Below are 10,890 nucleotides of genomic sequence, written 5' to 3'. Positions count from 1 at the left end.
CCTCGCAGCCCCATTCAGTGACCCCAATGAGGGACAGAGAGGGCAGCAGGTACACACAGGACACAGTGCAGTGTGAGCCGAGTTACACCCGGGGGGCCTGGAGCTCAGGGCGGCCTGGACAGGAGCTTTCTCCATCATGTCACCAGTTCCTATGCTCCATGAGCTTCAAGGTAATCTACTTCTACATTAATGAAAAATTTGGTTATTAATTTCTAAACCTAAAGTCATGAAGAAGAGATTACTAAACACTAAGAATGGAGGGAGGCCAGGTGTGGTGGTGCACCCTGTTAATCTCAGCACTTGGGAGACTGAGGCAGCACGAACCCCACAAATTCCAGGCCAGCCTGCGTTACACAGTGAGCTCCAGGCCAGTCTGAATTACATAGTGAGGCCTTGCCTGACAAAATAAAAAATAAAAATGAAAATAAAACAAGTATTTTCAGGATTCATTAGAGTCATCTCATGGTCTTGTTGACTCATCTCAGAAAAATGTGAATGGATTTTTATTCTCTATGCATCTGTGCTAGTGAGGGTATTTTTGTGCAAGTCTGGCAGCAAGGCTGGCTGTGGAGATTTTGGATGCTGACCTGGGAGGGGATCTGGTTTCACTGTGGTTGAAGGTCTAGTGCTTCAGTCAGATTTCTATTCACCAGGTCTGGGGGGTTTTCTCTGTATAAATCAAAGAAGATATTGCTCAACTGTCAGTTCTACAGCGGCCAAACATTGTGATTTAAAACAATCAGTGCAAAATCTCCATGATTCAGGCCATGTTGATTATTGGCAATTTTGAAATATACCTTGTTTATGGAGATAAAATCTCATTGCTTTTCCATGTCGCCCCGGAATCCAATAATCACATGCATGTAAAGATGACATTCCATAGGAAAGAGTCTTTCTAGGATTGTGACACTATCCTCATGAGGGCTTCTGTCACATCCAATGTGCAATCTGGGTCTGGATGAGCAGATTTTATGAGCTATCAGCTGAAAAATTCAGTACCCCAGCACTCTGGTTAATTTCCTTCAGGGAACACAACTGCATTCAGTACGGCCTAATTTGGGTCAAACTACTCAACAAATATGTGGCTATTTCTGCACCACAGAGGTACAATACTGAAATCACCTGTGTTCAGCGTTCCCACATCAAGCACTGTCACCTGAGTGAACTTCTTCCTTTCACAGATGTCTGATTCACACCAACTGACGGGTCTCCAGCTGGAATCACAGGAAGTCTGGAACTTTTTCTGAACCATTATCTGCAGTGAACAAGATCTATTTCTAGAGTCTATCTTGCTCAAAAACCAATTCCAGGATTTCCATGTGTGAATAGAAGCTCATAGGATTCCGTAGTCCTCAGTTTCCAACCGTTCCTCTGCACACACATCAGCCACCATCAGGGATGCTTCCTGCTTGTAGCCAGCTCAGGTCCAGGAAGCAGAAGGCAGCCCAACCCCAGCTCACACAATGGCCACCACAGGATACCTGTAGCCAGCACTGGCCAGGGGAAGCAAACAGGCACACTTCAGAGAAGTTGTAGCCAACACGGGAAGTCCCTAGGATCCCACTACCCACTGGTCTGGAGAAACCCAGGAAAGTGTCAAGACAAAGAAGCAAAAGACAGTCTCTAGCCTCCAACCCATGCAGAGCAAGTCCAGGAGATATAAATACGGACGAGATTAGGAGCTGCACCCCTCAAGTTTCTGAAGTGATAGCAACTGAAGTAAAGAAACAATTTCATGTGGGGCTATAAAAGAAATGAGAACAGAAATACTATCTCAGGTAAAAGGGAAAAACAAAAAACATAATAAAAGAGTTGCTAAACATCTCTAAAGAAGACACTGAAAAGAAAGAGAGGAGCATAGGAAAGTGAGGTTAACGTTGAATGAACAATGTAAGGAAGATTATAAGGAATGAAACAGATTCAAAGAGTTATCCAGGAAATCAAAAGTTCTATTTAAAGCTGATAGGATCACTTCAAAAAACTGAAGGTAGACCTTCGGGCCTTAAAGACAGGTTTGCAACAAGCAGTTGCAAAAAGAAAGATCTCTTAAACATACCAAAGGACCAGGAAATAACAATTCAATGGTTGCAAAATGACGCAAAGAAAAATAATTTATGAATAATAGCTGTAAGCAAAAAAGCAGGGGTCAACACAAATGACATAAAAAGTCTATTTATGAAAGTAATCACAGTAAACATCCCAAGCATGGGAAAAGAATATGACATGCACACAAGTGAGGCAGACAGACCTCCAGCCAGCCATAACCAAAATAAATAAACACACGGACATATAATAATGAAGATCCCAAAATTTCAGCAAAAGAGCAGAATATTAAAAACTTAGAGAATAGAAACAGATTACCTATAAAGGAAATCCCATCAGAATCATGACAAACTTCTCAACACAAACCATCAACTCAAGAACATGTTGGAGTGAAGTATCTCAAGTCCTGAAAGAAAATAATTTCCAAACCCAGATTGATGTACCCTAAAAAACTATCTTTCAAAATTAATGGAGAAAACAAAATATTTCCATGACAAAGAACAATTGAAGGAATTCATCACCAGTGAACAAACCCTACAAAGAATACTGGAGAACATTCTAAAGAAAGATAAAAATGACCACAGTTCCAGGAGCACAGGCAGAGGGGGATCACCAAGCAGGGAAGACACCTGAATGGAGGGGAAAGTGGGCAGCGAATGGTAGGAAATTACCATGGCAGAGACGAGCCAGTGCATGTTGGGCAGAACCGTGAATGTAGATGGCCTCACTTCACCAATGAAAAGAAACACAGGGAGAGTGGATCAGGAGACAGGACCCATCAGTATGTCCTACACAAGAAGCACATACATCTTGAAAGGAAATTCAAGCCTGAAAGTCAAGGGAGAGAAAACAATGCTCTATTTGACAGGGAACCAGAAAGATACAGAATTTTACACAAAGGAAAGCTACACAACTATAAAGGAAGATAACCACGAGGCTCTTGTAGGTGAGTGGGTACAAACTGAGATCATGCTCATGGGAAAAATTGTTCATAATCACAGGGGTGAACATCCTGTTGTCTCTCTAGAGTAAAAAACTAAAAGGGTTGGTGGGATCCAAAATGCACACTACATATTTTGAAAGGAAAAAGGGAGCAAATGTGAAAACAGGGAAGGCAGTGGCCATTGTTAATCTATTATTGTGCTTTGAATCCCTGTATTTTTTACTGTTCTGTTTAATTTGCTTTTATTCTATTTTGTTTTGTTGATTTTATTATGTCTGATGGTATAGGCAACTAGTTTGAAGGTAACAAAAGGCATTACAGTAGCCATTGTTGTTTTCCTATTACCTTGCTCTGAAGTCCTGTATTGCTTTCATTGTTTTGTTTGGTTGGTTTTGTTCTGTTCTACATTGTTTAATTTTATTATGTCTGATGGCATGGGCAGTTATTTTGAAGATAACAAGGAGGCATTATGGTAGCCGTTATTGATTTCCTTTTATCTTGTTTTAAAGTCCTGTATCACATGCATTATTTTGTTTTAATTGAATCTATTCTGTTTTATTTCACTTGGTTTTATTCTCTTCAAAATAAAAAAAATAAATGCCATAGACCTTCTAGTTACTGTTGGATGAGCCATTCATACTTTGTCTTGGTTACTTTTCTCTCATTGCTAGAACAGAACACCCTACACCCAAAATAAAGGGAGGAAAAGTTTATTTCCCTCACTGTGGGTGGAGATTTGAGTCTATAATCTGATGGCTCAAAGGCATGGTGTCCTGGCACAGGGGCAACACTTCAAGACAGCAGCCAGAGCAAAACAGGGGAGAACAAGCCCCTTCCACTCTCTTGTGTTGTACACAGGTAACCAGACCCCTCAAGGGTGGGCGTAGCTCTCACAAAATCTCTGTTCCTTCCTCTTGCACACGATGAGGATATTTACAAAGTAAAGATCCTGGCTGCTGCTAGTCTCTCAGTTAAACTTCTAAGCTTCTCAAGTTGGCACAGTGAATCAACCACAACAAACTTCTTAGTAGAAAATTTGGACCTGGTCAAAATCAAACTGTCCTAATTAAGCTTATCTATCCTATAAAACTGTGGACTTATAAGAAATACAAAGGAAAGCAACATGTTTAGTGACCATATGACCACAGACAAAATTTAGGCATAAAAATTACCACAAATGTCCTCATTTCTTCAAGAAATAAATGGAATAGAATTTTAAAAACTGAATAAAAATTTTAAAAATGTAGAGAAAACTAAGATACACTAGCAAAAACAATAATGTGTGGCTTTATTGAAGTCTTGTTGCTAATAAGTTATAGGCAAATAAGATAATCATAGAAATTTGGACAGATGTTACTGAAAAATTGCTGTGAATTGGACACCATTAAAGAGTCATTCTCACTGTAGGCTGTGGTGTTTGCTCAGTTTTCATGCTTTATGGTTTCCATTAGTCATACTTAATAAAGGAAGGAAGTGACATATTAGGTTTAGTTTAGTTCCAACTACTCTGCTGCATGGGGGTAAAGGAGAGAAGATACCTGACAGTCTCCCATCAGCTCAGAGATGGAGGCTGACTGTGGATCGGCTCGTTGGGATCACTTTCTTCATGTCACATGTTCCATAATGATCATAGAAGGCTTAAGAACTGTGTCCTGGAACCTGAGGCTGAAACAGACTCTACAGCCCCCCAGCACCAATCCCCCTGCAAGAAGTAGCTGCTGAATTCACTTGAGGATCTGTAGGTAAACCAAGTTGTACCATAGGGATAAGTACGTAATACTTGATAGAGAAGCAGAAATCCTGACTTAACTGCAGCTGCTTTGCTCGGAAAGCTGAGGCCTTGTGTTCTCTGCCTCTGAACTCAGCTGAATCACAGAATTTGTCACTGAACTGAAACTTTTGTGAATGTGCTTAAATGACTTTCCTACATACAGCTGTGCTCACCACAGGTACCCACTATACCTGGCCTTCAGCTAAAGCTTATCTCCTTCTGGTAATTTCTGTTCACCAATCTGGAAGATGACAAACCCGTTGTAAACCTCATCTCAGACTTTGGAGATCAGTCCTTTGTGTTCTACTCATGTCAGAAAAATTCCTTTCTTCTCCTGAGCTCCTGCTACTGTTGACTCAGTTTCCCCACAACCATACAGTGCTTGGTCTTGCTTCCTGACTAGCACAAGACTGCAGAGAAATGGGTAGAACAAGGTTCATTTGTGGAAATGATGCTAGTGGAACATGGAATGTGATGGGAGGACACAAGGCCTCGGACCGGGTGTCTTTGGGCCCAGAGCACACTGCTCACATCACCACAGGACAATGCAGCCTTGTGTCATCGCCATGAAAAATGATTCTATAAGAGGGGCTGTCACTGTCTCTGAGGAAAACCCTGGCTTCCCATGAACACGTTTTGTTTTACTGAAGACAACTCTCACACAGGGTCCCATGCTCAGATTTCCTTTCTCCTTCATGCAAAATTCTGTCTCTTCGTGGTAAAAGCCAAAGAATACACACAAAGATGCACACCACACACACACACACACACACACACACACAAAGGAAACCACTGTAAAGTAGATGAAGTTTTTTTATAAGTTGGCCCAACTTTATTGTAATCTGTTACAAAAGACAATTTAAATAAGAACCAGTTTCATTCATTTTAAGGTCATTAGAAATCTGAGTTAAATCTTACTACAGAAGAATAAAAATTACGTTAGATAAAACTGCAGAATGGAAACAAACAGTTCCTGTTAATCAATTGGGTTTTTATGACTACTTCTGAGTCTGTTGCAGTCAGAGGTGACTTGCCCACAGAGCTGGTAGCTGGCACACAGAAAATATAAATCTCCATGCCAGCAGTCACAGCAGAGACCTAGTCTGCGACACTCCTATGGCAAGACAAGGCCACAGCTGAGGACATTTGACTCTCTCTCCAATTCCAGGGCAGTAACTGCCAGCCCCAGAGATAAGAACTTCTGTTAATCATTAAGATTTACTGTCTAGAATGTCTTTGTTCTCACTTCTCAAGGCCTTTCTCAGTTTTGCACCTTCTAGGCTTAGCTCCTCTCTAGGCTTCTCTGCTCATTCCCCTCTCCCAGTAAACACTCACGATTCAGAGAACTCTTTGTCTTACCTCCAAGAGAGTTCTGACCATCCTAAATCTCCAAATCCATATAAGTTTTCTGTTCTTTTTCACCCTTCATCCATGCATTTGTTTTAGGAAATTTGAAGCCTGATCGGTTCCCGACATATCTAAATACAGTGAGCCTGAGAGGTTTGCAAGAGGGAGCTATGCTGGGAGAATGCAGGTAGTAGTGATATGTTTCAGTTTCCTAACCATGAAGTAGGCTCCCTAAAAGGTAACTTGGAAAAATGGACAGGGAGAAGGCTCATGAGAACGCAGCCAGTGGATGGGATTGTTAACCCTCTCCAGTAAACTCTGGAAAAATTTTAACATCATCTCGATTCATTTGTAGGAAAATGTGCATTGAAAGCTTAATACAAAATGAGTTAAAGCAGCAACATGCGTTCATATATAGCATAATTTTTCTTCCCAAGACGTAAATAAGTTAAAAAGCAAATAAAAGAGGGCACTGAGAAAGCTCTTTTGCAAATGGAAAGGAAGCCATGAGGTGGAGAGGGAGGGAGGGAACACAGGGGAAGAATTAAATTGTGTTTTGTACAAAATCCCACTCCCAGCGATGGAAGGAATCATGATGTATGGAAAACAAGTACTAGTAAAAATAATAGTTTCAAAATAGAAAAAGAGGGCCGGAGACAGCTCAGCAGCACAGCACCCTTTCAAAAGCGAGGTCGTGGGTTTGATTTCCAGAACCAAAAAAGAAAGAAAGAAGCACAGTAACAAAGAAGAGAGGACAGGAGACTAGGAGACAGAGGAGGCCTTCTGTTCCAGAAATTATACTAGGAGGAGGGTGAGAGACAAGGTAGCCAGGATGAAAACATGCACCCAGCCCGCACCCTACCTGGAGTTCCCAGTGCGCGCTATGTGAAGCAACCCAGAGATCACAGTGTGGCTGCGGGTGCAGCTCCGTGGCCGGTGCCTGTACAGCACGCGGGAGCCCTGAGTTCCATCCCCAGCAGCACCCACTCACAGCCCACCCCTGACACCGCTGCCCTGTGGCGACGTCGTGCAAAGACGCAGGACGTGAGGGTGACGATGTGGGGAAAGACACCTTCATAAGGGCTGAGGGAGTACGAAGTAACAGCCCGCATGGGAAACTGCAAGGAGAGCCAAAAAGCGCACAGAGCAGCCACGTGAGCCAGCAACGCCCCTAGCGGTGCAGACCAAAGGACCTGGAGCAGGAGTCCTGCAGGATGCCTCCATGCCCATGACCACTGACACACTAAGCACAGCGGCCCAGTGTGCACAAGCCTGAGTGTCAGCTGGCGACTGAGCAAAGCCTCGCACAGTGAGTGCGGTCTGTCCCTGGAAAGGGACCCTGACCACAGAGCAGAGGACAAAGCTGGACGGTGGAGACCAAAGACTGGAGAATGCCCTTCATGCATCTCGGGTTGCGGATCACAGAGAAGCAGCCAGCACAGCCCCACAGCGGACCCCGGGCAGCAGGAGGTGTGGGAGGCGCAGACTGCTGTGAGGACTCTAGAGCCGAGAGCCAGAGCGCAGCGCCGGCCAAAACCACACAGCGCTGGGAGCCAGGAGCCTGGAGCCAGGAGCTGCGAGCTTGTAGCTGTAAGCTGGGAGGGATCAGAGCCCTCGCCACCTCCTTCCCTGCCTCTGGGCGGGAGGCTGTGTCAGCCAGCGCACAGGAGCTCCCTGCCACGCCTGCGAGGGTCACTGCCCTTGGCACGAGCGCCTGTGTAACCAGCTTGCACGCGGAGAAGCTTCAGTGCACATCGTTTTTATTCGCGAAAATGCGAATGAATCCTCCAAGAGCAAAGACAAACTGCTCCCGCCCCGCGCAGCCGCTTCAGGCGCCCCAGAGCCGCCCCGCCCTGAGCTTGCACCAAATGCGCGGTTTACCCCGGCTCTGAGACGCCAGGCTGCCCAGGGGCTCTGGGACTGTGCGGCCGGGGACCCGGAGGACTCATTAGAGCAGCCCTGTCCTCCGTACCTCGGCACCGCTGTGTAGATGGTTGGGCGCAGAGCATGGCTCGGCTTCCACAAAGCGCCCACCGGACTCTTTCCACAACTTCCTCACCGCCTAGCTGCGGCTCCGCGCTGCAGATCCGGCCCTGCCTCTAAGCCAGGTTCTCTGTGCCTGCTGCAAAGTGAGCTGGCAGCCAGGAGCGCTGAGATGCCTGCTGTGACAAGCCACCATTCCCTCGCTGGCGCCTACTCTGGAGGCGTCCACGTGTGTTCCAACAAGCTGGGTGGAGGGCGTCTTCAGACTGGGTCCCTATGGGTCCATCATGGACCCAGGCAGCCGTCGCCCGGAGCCCTGGGAATGCAGCCCTGCATCCAGGACGCCATGATCCCTGAGCCACTGTCACCAGAGCACAGCGATCCCTATGATAAAAGGGGATCCGTGTGGTAAGTGTCAGCTGCAGGGCAGCCAGGGGCGTGAGCTTGGTACTTAACAGGGCAGTGTCGGTGCCAGGGCGGCCAGTCTGGAGCGTCTTTGGTAGAGCAAACCAGGTACCCTCAACCGCAGCAAAACCTCCTCCCTGGCTCTTCTTGTGGGTTGACCCTACTTCACCAGCTCAGGTGTTAGGTAGGAGTTCTCTAGGGACACAGCTGAGCCGGTTGCAGAGGAGTCGCTTTTGCGTGGTGTTTCCACTCCGTCCTGTGAGCCTTGGCACGCTCTTTCTCAGGCCGCCCTTCCCCGCATTTTTGCCAGGGAGCCACCCCAGCGCCCACCTCGCAGACTTAGGCCGGTGCCTTCTCTGCCTTGGTGTAAACAGAGCCCGGTGGAGGGGGCGCAAAGCTTGGAGACTGTCCTGAGCTGCCCAAGGATTAAACCTGTGGCTTGGGGAAAAAATAAAAAGAACCCTGATACAACAGCACGGCCTCCAGGGCTTTGCCCTGAGCAAGAAGACAAAAGCAAGAAGATGGGGCTGGCAGAATGGGAGGCTCCTGGGAATGTGTCTCTGACCTTCCTAGGACATCAGGACCACCCTCAGTCTGCCAAGTATTAGGCTTTAAAAAAAGAAAGAAAGAAAAGAAATATACCTGAGTGAGACTTGGTTTCCTAATGTTCTGACGCATTGGGGCAAAGCAGTTCCTAGTGTGTATTACACCTTCAGCTCCAGAGCAGGAGGCTTAGAGGTGGCTTCCCACACTTCTCAGTGAGCATTCTGGGCCTTCGCCCCACACCCATCCCTGCTCCTCAGCACAAAGGGACTGAGGACCGCATAACCAAGTTCTAGAAAGAATTTAACATAGAGGAGTGCAACTCCATGGGCCACCATGAACCCTAGGTAGAAGGAGAACATGAAATCTGTCCAAAAAAAGAAAAGGAAACAGGTCATGAGGACAAGAATATTTACAGTAGCTCTGATTTCTGGACTGGAACTCACCACCAACCTGGAGCTGTGCAGATAAAGCACACGCTTGTGATGCTCATACAGGCGGAAAGCCATGTGCCCGCTGCTCCAGCCCATGACACCCTGGAAGAGGACATCCCGCAGAGCCATGAGACAGAGGAAAAGCCACCGGACTGTGTGTCTGGATGCCAGCAAAAAACAGTGCCCACCATATGCTCGGCTTGTAGATCTGTTCACCCCACCAAGTGCTGTGACATAGAACAGCAAGTTGGAGCTTATGGGAAGATTAATGACCCAGCAGAGGAGAAGATAGGGAAGAACTTGCCATGCAGTCCATGGCTTGAGCTTTCCCCACAGGGTGGTGCTGGGACTGATGGTCATGGCCTGGACCACGCTGAGGAGACAGGTGCTGCAGATGGACAGGCCCCGGGCCACCCTCCCCAGGTAAACCACAGTTTTACAGCCAGCACTACCTAGGAAGTTTCTGAAACGGAAAACTGGGGCTATATCTCTAATCCCTGTGCTACAAATAATGATTGCATTTGAAAAAACCAGGTGAATGATGATAAAATCTATGGGTTTTTTCTCAGGACTCATTACAAAAGTATATACATATCTCACAAATAGAAAAGTGTTCCCCCAAATCCCAAGTCCAGTAAGAGAAAAGAAGATTATTCTCTGCAAGAGGTCAATGCAAAGCATTACTCCCTTCACCAAAAGGGATCAGAAAAACCATTTGAAGAAGCAGATAAGTAAAAGTGACATCTTTCACATGTGTAAGTTTTCTCTATTTAGTTAGGAGAACAATTCTGAGATGTTTAAATGTGTGTGGTTCTTCCGAGCAGGCGACAGGTCTCCTTCCTTGTTTTATCTTCCTTTATGGTGATAGCTGGAACTTAAACATAGATCCCATGCTAATTCATCTGCCGGCCTTTCCAAAAGGCTTTCTCGGTATTCCTCATCTCAAAAACTTACACAGTTCTTTTATTTCAAGAAGATCTAAGGAAAGAGAAAATCACATAATTTCTAAGCCATGACCTGAGTAACAGCTTGCATATCTTGTTTTTCCCTCTTCTCCCACAATCATCAGTCATCACACGGCTGAAGGACACATTCCCACAGAAGGTGACAGGAGACTGCAGCGGGTGAGTGCTCCCCTACATCCATCCAGAAACGCCACTGAGGCCCAGGACTCCTCTTCCTCCCTCTCCACTAACTAAGGAGCTCTGAGCACAGTGCATCAGATGCAGGGTTCTAGGGCGCTCCCCGGTACACAGTGAGAAAGAGGGCTCGAGGTGACACCTGCCAAAGGATGAGTCCTCTTCTCCCTGTGTCCTGCCTCTTCCACAGCAGCCAGGGCTCTCAGCCTGGTCTCTCCAGCTCCTGTCCCTGCCCAGCCCTGCCTCCAGCAGCTCCCCTTCCTCAGCTAAGGCAGCTGCATG

General features: G+C 46.2%; 1 protein-coding gene across 1 annotated transcript; it reads right to left on the bottom strand.

Moving 5' to 3' along the window:
* Positions 1-9,247: 9,247 nt before the first annotated feature.
* On the bottom strand, positions 9,248-10,150 carry Cavporv1r649 (vomeronasal 1 receptor cavPorV1R649). Its single transcript, NM_001167427.1, has one exon. It carries the CDS (start codon positions 10,148-10,150, stop codon positions 9,248-9,250), a length of 903 nt encoding a protein of 300 aa, NP_001160899.1.
* Positions 10,151-10,890: the final 740 nt, after the last annotated feature.

This window comes from Cavia porcellus, unplaced genomic scaffold, assembly GCF_034190915.1.
Source record: "Cavia porcellus strain 051 isolate PalLab524CR breed Dunkin Hartley unplaced genomic scaffold, mCavPor4.1 scaffold_13, whole genome shotgun sequence".
Taxonomy (NCBI): domain Eukaryota; kingdom Metazoa; phylum Chordata; class Mammalia; order Rodentia; family Caviidae; genus Cavia; species Cavia porcellus.
Note: the sequence above shows the minus strand (reverse complement) of the source record. Positions and strands in the feature narration are given on the sequence as shown.